This window comes from Propithecus coquereli, unplaced genomic scaffold, assembly GCF_000956105.1.
Source record: "Propithecus coquereli isolate 6110/MARCELLA unplaced genomic scaffold, Pcoq_1.0 Scaffold10, whole genome shotgun sequence".
Classification (NCBI taxonomy): domain Eukaryota; kingdom Metazoa; phylum Chordata; class Mammalia; order Primates; family Indriidae; genus Propithecus; species Propithecus coquereli.
The window spans coordinates 6,173,312-6,188,221 of record NW_012133858.1 but is presented as its reverse complement, the minus strand read 5'-3'; the positions used below and the strand labels follow the sequence as shown (position 1 = coordinate 6,188,221).

At 44.2% G+C, this 14,910-nt stretch overlaps 1 protein-coding gene across 1 annotated transcript in view; it reads left to right on the top strand.

The window, feature by feature from the left end:
- MUC13 (mucin 13, cell surface associated) overlaps positions 1-14,910 on the top strand; it is a 20,330-nt gene that overhangs the window by 1,254 nt on the left and 4,166 nt on the right. The window contains exons 3-10 of the mRNA XM_012639645.1: positions 6-35; positions 2,093-2,215; positions 3,767-3,873; positions 7,976-8,028; positions 11,024-11,187; positions 12,114-12,233; positions 12,571-12,700; positions 13,343-13,380. Coding sequence (XP_012495099.1) covers positions 6-35; positions 2,093-2,215; positions 3,767-3,873; positions 7,976-8,028; positions 11,024-11,187; positions 12,114-12,233; positions 12,571-12,700; positions 13,343-13,380 — 765 coding nt within the window. The remainder of the gene's footprint in view (positions 1-5; positions 36-2,092; positions 2,216-3,766; positions 3,874-7,975; positions 8,029-11,023; positions 11,188-12,113; positions 12,234-12,570; positions 12,701-13,342; positions 13,381-14,910) is intronic.

Sequence of the window (14,910 nt, the reverse complement as noted above, 5' to 3'; positions counted from 1 at the left end):
GTCAGTGATTGCCACCAGCACTTCACATTCTACAGGTAAGAGTGATTCCCTCAAAGACACTTCACTTTGAGGCAGGAAAATAACACTGTGGAGGATGGTAGGTGAATATGTTCTGGTGGGGTAAGAAAGTGGGTATAAAGAGGCCTTGGATGGGAAGGGTGGATGTAAACTCTGAGTCACAAAGGCTAGGAGTGACGGCAGAGACCCTGAGATTATCCTCTGTTTCATTCTGTTCTCCTTTCCTTCCCACTCTTCCTCCCTCAAGCTCTTTGCCAGCTATGGAATATTTAATATGGTCTTGGATTCTGTCAAAGCTACCTCTACAGCTTCCCTCTCCCTAGGGAATTTCTGGAAATAGTTTCAGCTTCTCTGAGACGATCAGGTCCAAGTAAGCACTGACTCTCCAGCCCCAGTGGTCTTGTCCTCTGGGTCTTGCCAACCTAAGGAAAAAGTCAGTTCTGGCCCGAGGTTAAGACGGTGGCTGATCACAATTTGGAATTTGAGCCAAAGTCATGGAACTTGAGCCTGAGAGATAAAAAACCAAACAATGGCAGGGCTCAAACAGTCCTAGGCATGGCCAGAGCCATTATCCAAAGAACAGATGTTTGGGGGATACTGTCTAAGACATGCCAATTGATCTCATGCAGAAATTATTGATACAGAAACCACTTGCCTCATTTCCCCAAGCTTGGTCTAGAACAGGGGTCGGCAAACTTTATCAATAAAGGCCAAATGCCTTTGTGGGCCACATAGGGTCTCTGTTGCAAGTATTGTACCCTGCTATTTTACCATGAAAACAGCTATTGTCAATATATAAATGAATGAACCTGGCTATGTTCCAATAAAACTTTATTTACAAAAACAGAAGGTTGGTCAGACATGACTCATGACCCACAGTTTTCCAGCCCCTGGTCCAGAAGAATCCTCAAACTTTAGAGCCTCAGAGTCTAGATAAACCCTGTCACTCTCAGATGAGGAAACAGAAACCCCGTGAGGGCAGTGACTTGCCCAGAGTCAAAGAGCAAGTTGATGTCTCCATACACTTACTTCTGATAGCTTGCCGGTGTTCTTGGATAGACCTAAGAAACAGATAGTTGAGCAAATAGGAGAGCCTGTATCTAAGACCCAGGGCCCCAGTCTTTCCTATTTGGAGGGGCCACTCTGAAGGTGCATTCAAATGGGACACAGCTACACCATCAACTCTACTGGAATCAAGAAAGGGAGCGTTTGAAAGCCATTTCTGCTTCCTTGGACACTCTCTCAGAGTCAGGCAGTCTTCCTGCGTGCTGGCCCTCCCAGTCATGAACTGTGGGGCAGCAGGCAAATCATTTCTCTCCTGGCTTCAACTCACTCATCCGTAATAAGGTGTGACTGAACTAAATAGCCACCGAAACCCTTTCCAGTTGTAACATCCTGTGACTTATTCAATCCCTGGCTACAGAACAAATTGACAAGTTTGCCCTGCATTTCTGAAGAGAAAGCACACCAAGAGTTACTCGTCTGGGGTCTCCAGAGAGGAGCTGCATTCGGTTTCTTCCCTAAGATTTTCCAAATCATCCTTGCAGTGTGGCTGAGGCTGTTTTTTAAAAGCCATTTACTTAGCAGACTGGTTTGCACCATGTCAGAGGGGTGATCCTTCATGCTTTTCTTGTTTTGTTTTGTTTTTGGAGAAAGGATCTTGCTCTGTCACCCAGGCTGGAGTGCAGTGGCATGCATCATAGCTCACCACAGCCTTGAACTCTTTGGCTCAAGGGATCCTCCTGCCTCAGCCTCCTGAGTAGCTGGGATTACTGGCAGGCACCACCACACCCAGCTAGTTTTTTGTTTTTTCGTTTTTTTGAGATGGGGTCTCACTATGTTGCCACAGCTGGTCTTAAACTCCTGACCTGGCTCCAAAATTTCAGCAACAAACTCCCTGCAGACATAAGAAAGCATGTATTTACTTCTAGCTCTTCTAAGGGTATGTTCTGAAGTAACGCAGCCAAAGAATGGAAAGTGCCCAGGAAGGAAGCATGAAGATTGAAAAATAGATTTCTAGGTGTTATTTGTTGTTATTTCTGTGGATTTCTAATTTCTTTCTGCTCCATCTAAGGTCTCAGCAGTCCTTGCCAAGTTAATCCCTGTGCAGGTGGCTCTGCATGTGTCGAGCTGAATGATATCCATTTCTGCCTGTGTTTAGAAGGGTATTACTATCACTCTTCTGCGTGTTTGAGAGGTAAGTCACAAAGGATGAGCCACGGCAGAGCTTTCTTTGTATCTCCTACCAAAAGTGGACTAGAAAACTCTAAACGATGGCAAAAAGAGATTCCAGAATCCAACAAAGTAGAGAAAAGTGCTGTTACCCGGGGACGTTGAGGCAGAATAAGGGGACATGCCTGAGATCACACAGCCAGCCAGGCCCGGGAGCCTGGGCTTCTGGCTTTGGTTCAGTTCCCTGTCACAGGACCTGCTTTCTCCGTAACAGCAAACCCCACCTTCAGAGACATAAGAGCCTCTCGGCTCGACAAATGGACGTTAGGAGCAAATTGAGACTCCCTTGGCATGATCCTTTTTGATTAGATCACTGAGTGCAATGAAGGTCCAAGACCTGACTGTCTGTTATAATCTCTTTTCTGCTTTATGAATGAGAAATATCCCCCCTGCCATAGCAGTCCAATTGAACAGGAAACTGAGGTACTGCCCACAGGGATTAGGGATATACAAAAAGCCGCCCAAATGCTCATATTTTTAGCGCTAATGACCTCATTTCTGGGGATCTACTTTAAATGACCCCAAATATAGAAAAAGGGTTTGTGCATGAAGGTGTTCACTGCAACATTTTTCTTTTCCTTTTAAAGGATTAAAAGTGCTAAGTCCAACAACAAAAAATGACTATATCAATGAAGGAGACATATACTTCATAGACTATTATGCAGCTGTTAAATGATGATTTTTAAAGGCTGGGCATAGTGGCACACACCTGTAGTCCCAGCTACTTGGGAGGCTGAGGCAAGAGGATTGCGTGAACCCAGGATTTGAAGGATATGGTACTCTATGATCGCACCTGTAATAGCCACCGTATTCCAGCCTGGGTGACACAGTAAGACCTCGTCTCTAAAAAAGAAAAAATGATGGTTATAAAGAGTAGGCAATGGGCCAGGCATGGTGGCTCACGCCTGTAATCCTAGCACTCTGGGAGGCCGAGGTGGGAGGATCGTTTGAGCTCAGGAGTTTGAGACCAGCCTGAGCAAGAGCAAGACCCCATCTCTACTAAAAATAGAAATAAATTAGCTGGACAACTAAAAATATATATATATAAAAAATTAGCCGGGCATGGTGGCGCATGCCTGCCTGTAGTCCCAGCTACTCGGGAGGCTGAGGCAGTAGGATTGCTTGAGCCCAGGAGTTTGAGGTTGCTGTGAGCTAGGCTAACGCCACGGCACTCTAGCCCGGGCGACAGAGTGAGACTCTGTCTCAAAAAAAAAAAAAAAAAAGAAAGTAGGCAATGATTTGGGAAAATGCCTATTATGTAATAATAAGTAAAAAAAGAAACATGGCATAAATGTGGGATTATAACAATGTGAATGGAAAGAAAGAGCTGGAAGAAATATACCAAAATGAAGACGGTTGTGTTAGGTTGCGGGGAACGGGTAACATTTTTTACATTTCCAGACTTCTTGTAGTGTCATCACATAATGTTGAGAATTCTAAAAATTAATCTGTGTTTTAGAACAAACTGGAAATGACTCTCTTTAAGTAGTACAGAAAGATTCTGCTTGACTTTCAGGAAAGACATTCCCTGGGAAGATTGCAGTAAAAGTATCAGACACAAGTGGCTTGGAAGAAGAAAATTCTCGGAACTATCAAGTCTTGTATACTGAAATTGTTAACTTTGTAAGTACTTCCCAGCTTTCCTTCTGTATAAGTATTCTTCGTTCTAACACTGAGTTGCGGAGTGTAGAGCTGGTCTTCAGATCGTACACATTGGGACGGTCATATCAGTGTTCTGAATAGTGAAATGTGCCCTTTTTGGTTGGCAAGCAGCAGCTGCCCTGAGCACCCCCGGTGCTGCTGGTTTTCATTGCCCAGGCCCCTCCCCTGGACCTTTGGACCTCCTCGTGGTCTTGCACCTTGACACACAGCCCCAGCATGGCAGAGGGCCTTCATAAGCTCGCTCCAGCTATGCCATGCCATGTCCATTGTTATGTAAGCTATTAACATAGTTTTAAATGGACAGATAAATATAATGATGTTTTAAAATAAATTATTTCTGTCCAGGCACGGTGGCTCACGCCTGTAATCCTAGCACTCTGGGAGGCCGAGGCAGGAGAAACGTTTGAGCTCAGGAGTTTGAGACCAGCCTGAGCAAGAGCGAGACCCCATCTCTACTAAAAATAGAAATAAATTAGCTGGACAACTAAAAATATACAGAAAAAAATAGCAGGGCATGGTGGCACATGCCTGTAGTCCCAGATACTTGGGAGGCTGAGGCAGGTGGATCGCTTGAGCCCAGGAGTTTGAGGTTGCTGTGAGCTAGGCTGACGCCACGGCACTCTAGCCCAGGCAACAGAGCGAGATTCTACCTCAAATAAATAAATAAATAAATAATTTCCACAGAATGAAAGAGAAAACATTTTAGAGATGTTTTTTCCTTTGTACATTCAAATTTCCATAGATTTCCATACTAGTCCAGTTTTTTTTCAATGTCTAGAAGAGCAACTACATCTGAATTAACACCTATTACTTTTTTTTTTTCCGTTGCCAAAAATGAGCAATAGTTTCATGTCATTTAGGTTATCGTGAGTGAGCATGGCAGCATGAAAGGAATGGATGTCTCCATTCTGGAACTACAGATGTTCTGCCTGGAAGGACTCAACAGAGAGCATCCAGCCAGTGTTTCTCAAAGTTTAGTTTTAAAGGAAAAAATATTAGCCTGAAATACATTCTAGAAGTCTAGGTGGAAAAATACTTTTAAAAACTAACGTCTTATTCTATGACAATGCCTTTCAATTTGGAGTTATATCAGTACAAGAGAGTTTTGTTATTAGAACTGGTAAAATGTAAAAATTTATTATCAAAATGATTTTACAGATGGTGCAGAGAGAGCTAGTGTTCCTGACCGCATAGTGGATTCCTGGCAATGCTAGGATAGAACCCGTGGCTGCCATGCCGGCTGGCAATGACTTGTCCTCTTGTCTTGGGTCTGCATTCAAATTTGCCAGTTTGGATGGTATTTAGTACATTGAAGATGGCAATGCCAACATGTTCCTACTTTCAGGGAACCCCTGAATTGCTTTGTGTGGCTTTACTGAGCCCTGGTCACTGTGGCCTCTACCTTCCTCAAACTTGGCTTTGGGTGGGAGTGTCACAAAAGCCCTCTCCCGTTACAGGCCTTAAGCTCTGGTATTCAGAGATCAATTTAGAGACTTAATCTCAGTCAGGGCGTGATGTTCTTGGGGGAACCAGTGAAGGGATGGAGCATTCTTATATTTTCTTAGAGAGTTTTAATCTAAAAGGTATATGCCAGAACTCCTTTGCAACCCCTGGAGTAGAGTGAGGGAAATAGAGACAGCTAACTTCCTTAAGGTCCTCTTAGCAGACTTTGCAGAAGCAGTCCCAGCACGGGCCCTGAGCAGTCTCCCCCGGGCTCATTTTCTACCCAGCTGGATCCGCATGGGCAGCCACACAGGGACTTGGAGTTTCTCTACTGGGTGCTGTGCCTAGCATTTTATGTGTAATATTTGTAATTCTCAAAACAGCCCTGTGGGGGAGATCGTGCTATTGTGCCCATTTTACAGATGAAGAATGGAGGATCAGGAAAGTTAAGTAACTGACGGAAGGTCACCCAGTTGATAAGTGAGGAGTTCAGGATTTGACCCTAGACCTGCCAGACCACAGAGCTGCTTCTCTTTCTCCTCACCTGCTGGCTCTGGCGTGCAGTGAAGGCCTGGTAGGCCCTTGTGAATAGCTCCTGCCTTCCTAGCCAAACTTGCAGCCCTTCAGATTAAGAGATGTTTACCCAACATCCACAAAGGATGACCTGGAAGAAAAAAAGAAAAGGAAACACTGTCTTCTATGCCAGATGCTAATTTCTCTACCTCTTCTTTGGGATTAAGAAAACTGTACGGACAGTGGGCAGTAGGGGAGCTGGAAGGAACCTTCAAGGTCTTCTAGCAAATTTGCTCCTAAATGGAATCTCTGGCCTCCGATGATTTGCAGAAATGCGAGCTATCCCTAATATTTAAAAGATTATAAAGAAATATGTACATATATATTTTTTTTTTTTATGAGACAGTCTTGCTCTGTTGCCCGGGCTAGAGTGCTTTGGTGTCCGCCTAGCTCACAGAAACCTCTTGGGCTCAAGCGATCCTCCTGCCTCAGCCTCCTGAGTAGCTGGGACTACAGGCATACGCCACCATGCCCAGCTGATTTTTTTCTATATATTTTTAGTTGTCCAGCTAATTTTTTCTGTTTTTAGTAGAGACAGGGTCTCATTCTTGCTCAGGTTGGTCTTGAACTCCTGAGCTCAAGTGATCCTCCCGTCTTGGCCTCCCAGAGTGCTAGGATTACAGGCATGAGCCACCACGCCTGGCCCATATCCTTATTATAAGGCTGATCTGGCTAACTAGGGCATCAGATTTATTTGAATTTGACTAGAATTAGGGAGGCATTTCTCTTTAATCTAAATCTAACATCTTTTTAATGCCATTGGTTGCCACAATCTTTTAACATGTTGGTCCCAATGGACACAAAAATAATAAAAAGTCATAGATTATGAAAAGGTTGCACCACCCCAGTTCAACATTCTTATCTAATAAATGTGGAGATTGAGGAAAGAGAAAGACGCCTGTGTGAAGCCATGATCGTATCTTTCACATTTAATTCACTTAGTCATCATTCAACCAGTTTTGTTGAGTATTTCCTGGGGAGTGCCCTGTACTAAGTGGCATGGGGTGGGGATGGGGGGAGGTTGTGTCATAAGAATGAGAAACCCCTGTTCTTGGTGTCAAAGGACTTACGTTGTAATTGGGACCTCCAACCCACCTCCACCTTATATCTGCCAGAGGTCCCAGCTTTACCTCTGGCCACTCCCCTATAAGAATCTAGAGTTGTCTCTGTCTTTAGAACACAACCACAGCCTAGTAAGATCCATCTGTGCTGGAGAGCCTTCCAGCTCACAAAGCCATGGATCATATATCCCATCTCATTTTCTACACATTATAGCCCTACATGGTGAGAATTACTGCTATCTCAAGTTTTCCAATGGGAAAAGCGAGATTCAAAAAAGTTAACTTACACAAAAGCTTACAAATGGAAAAATTTGACTTTAGGTATTCTTCCCAATTCAGTCTGCCCCCTTCTGGGCCACGCAGCCTCTGAACACTAGCGTGTGCTCTTCCTTCTTCCACTCCCTGTCCTGGCATTGCCTATTGAAGTGCTTTAAGGCCCATCTCCTGTATGAAGCCCTCTCTGGTTCTCTGCAACTGGAAGAGCATTTCTTTGAGTTTCCATGGTAGTTCCTATCTTTCTATGGCACTTCTCTCGCCTTCGTGGTGTGGTTCCCCTACTTGATCACAGAGCTGGGTCTGCCCATCTCTGTAATGCCTTGGGTAAGATAGGTAATTAAATAAATGCTCCTCGGGTAAATTGATGAATGCATGAGGCACACACATAGATAAGACCAACGAATATGCAAAACTTAAGACAAACTTAATAAGTTAATCACCTTATTTTTAGGAATATGATAATTGATTTGGCTGAGTGTTTTAGGTTTCCATCTTTTTTCTGGATAATTCTTACTTATATCAGACTCTTACTATTTTATAGCAAAGATTACTGAAAGGTGTTAGACTGCATGTTAAGAATAAATAATTTGTTGTGATGAACCATGTGTATTTATATAAAAGAATTTAGAAATTTATGTCAAAATCTGGATAGAGCATCACTTTTTAAAGTTTATTTTTTAACTTGTTGTTAAATCTGTTCTCCTCCACAGTTTAGTAATGTATTTGACAGTTCTTATGGGCAGACTGTAATTCTTACTGTAAGGTAAGTTTGCTATGGACCAATGGGGTCCTTTGGGGACAAGTGTGCCTAACTTCTGGTCTTCTCTTGAGTTCTCCATGTAACACTAAGGGCCCCTTATGGCAAGTCACAAGTCAAGAAGAGGTGATCAGTCTAAGCCCTGCAGAAAGGACTGTGTGCCTTGGCCTTGTCTCTGATGTCACAACAACTCTGGCCCGGACAGGCAGGGGCTGGCCTGGGGAGGGCAAGATGCTGTCTGTGATTGGCTACTCAGCAACTTGTGCACATGGGCATCATCTGGCCTGGCCTGTTTGGTTTGATCCCTTGGCTACAAACCACACCTAGTTAACCCCTGGAATGTGCATTCCAGAAGGCCAGGACATTGAACGGTTCACAGTCATCTCTTCCTTCTTACGGGGGAGTGAAGGGGACAAGAACATCCAAATCACACCCTTGGCTCCTGAAGGGCCAGTGGTGAGCTCTTTCTTTAGTAGCAACAAGTATTCACTAAGCACTTCGATATGTGATGACAAGTGCTGGGTGCTATTTCAGGATATAAAGGGGCAGAAGACTCTCGAGAAGTTAGCAATTCCATCTCAGCCTTCTCTGAAGCACATTAACACACAAGTACTGAGGCTGGGGAAAGAATGCTCTAAGATGAATGGAGTTACGTAGAAAAAGCAGCCCTGATGTAGTATTTGTGTTTTAAGTTTTACTATTATGTTTATCCTTATAAGCTATGTCAAATCCTTTGTGGAATAAGATAATGAATATATCTGTAAAATATATATATAAACACACATATATGTACACGTTAAAAATTTCACAAAAGGCCTCCTAAAGGTGGTGAGTGTCCAGCTTGATCTTAAATGGGGGTGAGTCTGATGGCAGCCAAGAGGCAGGTTTGCCTGGTGAGGGGCAGGCAGCAAGGAGAGAGGCTGGGCCTGAACGCAGTCTCTGAAGCAGGAGGTCTATAGCAGACAGCTGCTGGAGGGCTAGGAACTGTTCCTGGGGATTAGGTTTGGTTTAGTGGGCAACAGCCAGTTCATGTGTAGGGGGTGAAACAGGAACAGTGAGGTGGGGTGGAGTCAGCCACAATTGCGCCTGAATCCTGGCTTTGGCACTTTCCTGCTGTGTGACCAGGCAGGTGTTCTAACTTCTCTGAGCCTTCGTTACCTCATCTGCATAATTGAGATAATCTGATCAACTTCCCTGGCCCCTTGTGAGCAATAACTAAGATAAGGTTTGGAAGGTTCCCTGTACACAGCGCCTGGTACACAGTCAATTTCAACACCAGTCTGTTCCCTTTCTGGAAGGTAAGACCCTGCAGTGTGAGGAAGAGCTGGTCCCATAATGTCATTTTGGGGGGTCCCCAAAACTATGGCACTCCCTTTATTCTTAAGGAGTTACTAAAAAGGAGTCCAGGGTGTTTAGAGGTAAACCTTTACCTGTGAGCTCAGGGTCATGGAGGAGACAATTGCAGGGCCAGTGAACCTGGTTCTCACCTAGGAAGGAATTTCTTGGGTGCCAGTCCAATGTTCTCTCTCTCCTCTGAATCCCTAAGGTCTTTAGGTACTGTAAAAATGTTGGAATTGGAAGGATCCTCAGAATTTCTCTCTCCCAATCTCTTTTTGGACCGAGGAGGAGACTCAGAGATGCTATGACTGGTTTTGGGCCAGAAAAGACAGTGGCAGGCTTGGCTCTAGACCTTGTATCTTAACTCCAAGTCTAGCCCTCTAGTCATTTATACTCAAGTACACAGTAGCTCCGTTGTATCCTTTAGCTGTTTCACAGGTGTAAGGCCTTGCCTCTTGAATTAGAGCATGAGCTAATACTCTAGCTCATTCAACAAATGCGTTAGGGATGGCATTTTCTGTCCTAGCCCCAGTGCAAAGTGATGCCACAGATTTCAACCAGTATAGAATAATTTATACTAAGTTCCCCTTTCCTCACTGCCCTGTACATTCCACTGCCACCCGCCCCCTCGTTCTGTCCCGGATGAACTATGGTAGAACATTTTTAAATTAAAATTCTGAAGCCCATTTCATGTTTTTGGGCTCCCTTTTGAGGCGACTGTTTCTAAAAATAGAATTTGGTTCATGTTTTGGATTTTCTCGGTTGTGCTGAGGACCCAGCACAGCTGTAAACATTTCCTAAATAGATTAGCCATGTTTTCAGGTTCCTGAATATATTCAAAATGGCGTATAGAAAAAAATCTGGACAACAAAAATATATTGAGGCTTAAAAGCACAGAGCCACAAATCAGATAGGAAAGCTTTTTAAAGTCCTTTTTTTCCCTCAGTGGTTTATCACCTGATTCCTTTTGGATGATGAAATAATCACAGCGTGGCATAGCTGTACTTAGGCGGGAAAGGGTAGTGCTGATTAGGGAGGAAGAGAGGCCGTTACAATGTCTTGCGTAGCAGGCACTGGTATTCGATGATCTGCTTTGGTATGCTATGCCCACGTTTCCCACGCACCCCCACCCTTGTTTCAGTCCTCCTCTGGGTTGTGTGTCCAGGCCGGATCACGTGCCCACTTTAAAGCTGCCTGCTGAATTCCTGGCCCTTCCTGGGAATGACCCAGGCTCTGTATGGTTGGTCACTGCTCTCTCAGTGCACAGGGAGGAACAGAATCTGAGATTTAACAGCTCGGCAGGACACCTAATCTTGCTGTCCAACAGACAGTGACAACTTAATGTTTCAGATGTTACTGTTCCACTTGTGGTTAGCTCCAGGTTCCTAGATCCTAAAATTGATTATCCAATTTCCCTAAGCATCCAACAAGACACTGTTTTCACCGTAGGGTTTCCCCTGAATATACATTGCATAGAGTTCTCTGGGCCTTTAAATTGCCACCTTTGTGTGGCCCAGGCTTCCATATGTGGACCCCAATTGTGGAGATGGGACAGTGGGGTCAGGGTGAGGGCTGGGATATTTGGGGAATACGGGAGATTATAAGACCTATTTGTTGACCCTTCAGTTCAGTTCATCAAGTGACAGATTCATTTCATTTTTAGCACATCTGCTTCTCCATCAGCAAGATCTGAAATGCGTGCCGGTGACGAGGTTGTTACTGTAACAATAGTAAACATTTTGACACTAAATACAAATAAAACCGAGGAGAGTGTGTCTGCTTTAATTAAAAATGCAATTAATGGCACAAACTTTACAGATTATGTTTGTAAGTATTAAATAACTTTATTCAAAGTTTAACTAAAGACCTACCTCCCTTTTGTAAACCTTTTCATTCTATGTGAGAAGGGGGCAAGAACTGTCTATGACTTGACAGGTGCCTCCAAATTTCCTTTTAACCAATCCATCCTTCTACCCTTTCTTCTCTCACTTGCCTTCTACTCCTTTCCACCCATCTCCAGGTCATCAAAATGACTTTTGTTCTTCTCTTGGAAGGTATTAATGACCAGATGAATCATTGCTGGACAGGAGAAGATAAAGAAAGGAAAGCAAGAGGGCTTTACAGCAAGTTATAGCTTCACAAATGATTGTAGAAAGTTTCACCTATGCTATTTCCCCCTTTAGGCTGATACACAGCCCACAGTGTAGCTGTAACAATTCGCATTTGCTGTGTTACAAACCACCCCAAAACTTAGTGGCCTAAACCAACAGCCACTGATTCATTGCAACCCCATAATTCTAGGAGTTAGAATGTTGGCTGGGCTCACCGGATAGCCTGCTGATCTAGGCCAGGCTGACTGATCTCTGCTGGGCTCACTTAACCATCAGCTGGGTCAGCTGAAGGCTGACTGCTCTCAGATGGCTCAGCTGGGCAGGTTGTCTCTGTTCCACATGGTCTCTCAGCCTCCAGCAGCCCAGTCCAAAGGGTTTCAAGAGCAGTAGTTGTTTCTCAAGTCTCTGTTTACATCACATGTACAACTGCCCTAATGGCTAAAGCAATTCACATGACCAAGCACAGTGTGGAAGGGCCCCACCAAAAGACATGGATACGGAAAGGTGTGGATTTCAGAATCCAAGATTTTCATTTGTTAAATCCCAAAACTTATTAAAAGGCAGAGCGTAACAACAATGGAGTGGGGTGCTTTGTTGATACTGTTTTGCTGAATATATTTTTTAATTATTTGTGCTTCCCAGCGCAAAATCGGTGTGATTATTATGGCTGTGAAAAGGCTGACGATGACTGCGTCAATGGTTTAGCATGCGAGTGCAAATCCGACTGGGAAAGACCTAACCCACAAGTTGCTTTCTGTTTTGGTAAGTATTCCACCTGCTTCTTAATGTTCTTCACAACTCCTATTCTCTCTCTTTTTGAATTTGCAAAATACAAACTTTACTGCTTGAGTATCCACATGTATTTTGGAGTCCGAGTGATGTGAATTTTGGCTTTAGATGCATGGACCAGGACTGGGACCTTGGCTAGGAGCTGGCGAGGCAGGCCCAGTGCAGCTTAACGGAGGGCATGTCACGTGCAGAGGCAATGAGCACCTCACTGTACCTAGAACAAGAAATGCAAAAGAAATCATACTCTGTCACATATCACTTTGGGGTGGAAGAGATTGTTTCTTCACAAAGAAATCATTCTGTTTTGAAGCACCCAGTCCAAAATGTCCTGATGACTGCAACGGAGAGCACAGGCAGTGCTTGATAAAGAAGGAAGGTGGGACCGCCGAGTGTGCGTGCGTGCCTGGCTACGAGGAAGGTCCTGATAAGAACTGTCAACCGTAAGAGAAATCACTCTGTTTTTGTCTCGGAATAGCTGGAGCTAGGCAAAAAGGACAGAGCTTGCAGCACATATATGGGTTTACAGTCAGGAAGTAGGTAAGCTGGCGTAGGCTGGTAGGTACAGAGCATCATCGTCATCATCATCATGAATAGTTTTCGAGCATTCTCCATGTGCCAGGAACCACACTAGGTGACACCTATCACCCAACAATACTGTCAGGAATGTATTAGTTCCCCCTTTTCAGGTGAGGAAACCGAAACCGAGTGTCAATAAAATGCTCCAGCTCGCAGGGCAGCAAGTAAGTAGCAGAGCCATGTGGTGTCACAGCCTGAGAAGGTCCCATGCCTCTTGGGTTCAGCGTCACCCGAATTGCTGACTCTTCCTGGAGCTCAGAGGATGGAGTGTTCCATCAGTAGCAAATGAGCCCACACAGGATTGTATACCCTGCTCAACCTCCCAGAGCCCCATGGAAGGTGCTCTCCTGGAAGAATGGGAGGGTAAGGAAGACAAGAGAAAGAGGAGAAGGAGCAGGGGCAGACAGGATGAAAGAAGGATGGAAATGGAGATTGGAGTGGGAACTCTGACATGCTCCCCTTGGGGGCTCGTTAACACGGTTTCCTCTCGCTCACTTGTATTTTAGGTGTGCATTTGGCTACAGTGGACTCGACTGCCAAGACCGTGAGTACAGAAGTCTTGCTCTTATAAACAAGTTATCAAACGTCTGAGAAATGAACATTGAGCACATTCAAAATCCTGTCCAGTCCCCCAAAGTCTCTTGCTTCCTTCATAAAGAGGGAGAGACAATCTGCTCGCAGTTTGTTTTCTGGGACATGCCACCCGTGCTCACCCTGAGGTTACCGGCAGCAGCACCTCTGCTGTAGAAAATAACAGAACTCGGCCCAGGGAGTGGGCTGGTGCCTCTGGACTTGCTCCAGACCAGAGAAGGGGTCCTAGCATTATGTTGATTTCCTACATTAGCTTACATATGCATTATCTGCTACTAGAAAGGATAAAGACCAAGACACTCAAAAAATTTTGGTGATTGTAGGAAAGCAGACCTAGAAACCAGGCATTTAAATACTCAAATCTTTTTGTCTCAGAGCTATTTACTGGTTTGAGATGTGTTGCTGCAAATTCAGTTGTTTCTTTCCCTCCCATGCCCCACCTCCACCAGACTGGGACAATACTAACTTTAACTTTTAAATTATTTTATATTTTTAAATTTACATAATGACTAAATAAAGATTAATGATCCAAGTCAAAGGAAATACTGCTATATTTCCAGCCACTAAGACAGTGAGTAATGAGAGATGCCTTCCATTTCTACTGTATTTTGTTGTAAGGAAGGATTTGCTAAGTCATTTCTTCCTTCTGGGCTTTCATTTCCATACCTATAAAATGAGAGGTTTGAACCAGATGAACTTTGAGGTCTTTTCCAGATGTCACAGTCTCATGGCCCCATGAATCCACGTTGGAGGTGGCATTTGTGGGAGTCACATAGCAGGAAGAAACAAAAAGGTCTAGAGCAGCGCTGTCTGATAGAAATATCATGTGAGCTATCTATTTCATTTTAAATTTTTAAAATTCCAAATAAATTTTTTTTTTTTGGAGACAGAGTCTTGCTCTGTTGCCTGGGCTAGACTGCCGTGGCATGAGCCTAGCTCACAGCAACCTCAAACTCCTGGGCTTAAGCAATCCTTCTGCAAATACAATTTTTAAAAGTAAAAAGATATAGGTGAAGTCGATTTTAAGAACATCTTATGTTCAACCCAATATATCCAAAATATCATTTCAACACGTAGTGTAGCTGTAACAATTCGCATTTGCTGTGTTACAAACCACCCCAAAACTTAGTGGCCTAAACCAACAGCCACTGATTCATTGCAACCCCATAATTCTAGGAGTTAGAATGTTGGCTGGGCTCACCGGATAGCCTGCTGATCTAGGCCAGGCTGACTGATCTCTGCTGGGCTCACTTAACCATCAGCTGGGTCAGCTGAAGGCTGACTGCTCTCAGATGGCTCAGCTGGGCAGGTTGTCTCTGTTCCACATGGTCTCTCAGCCTCCAGCAGCCCAGTCCAAAGGGTTTCAAGAGCAGTAGTTGTTTCTCAAGTCTCTGTTTACATCACATGTACAACTGCCCTAATGGCTAAAGCAATTCACATGACCAAGCACAGTGTGGAAGGGCCCCACCAAAAGACATGGATA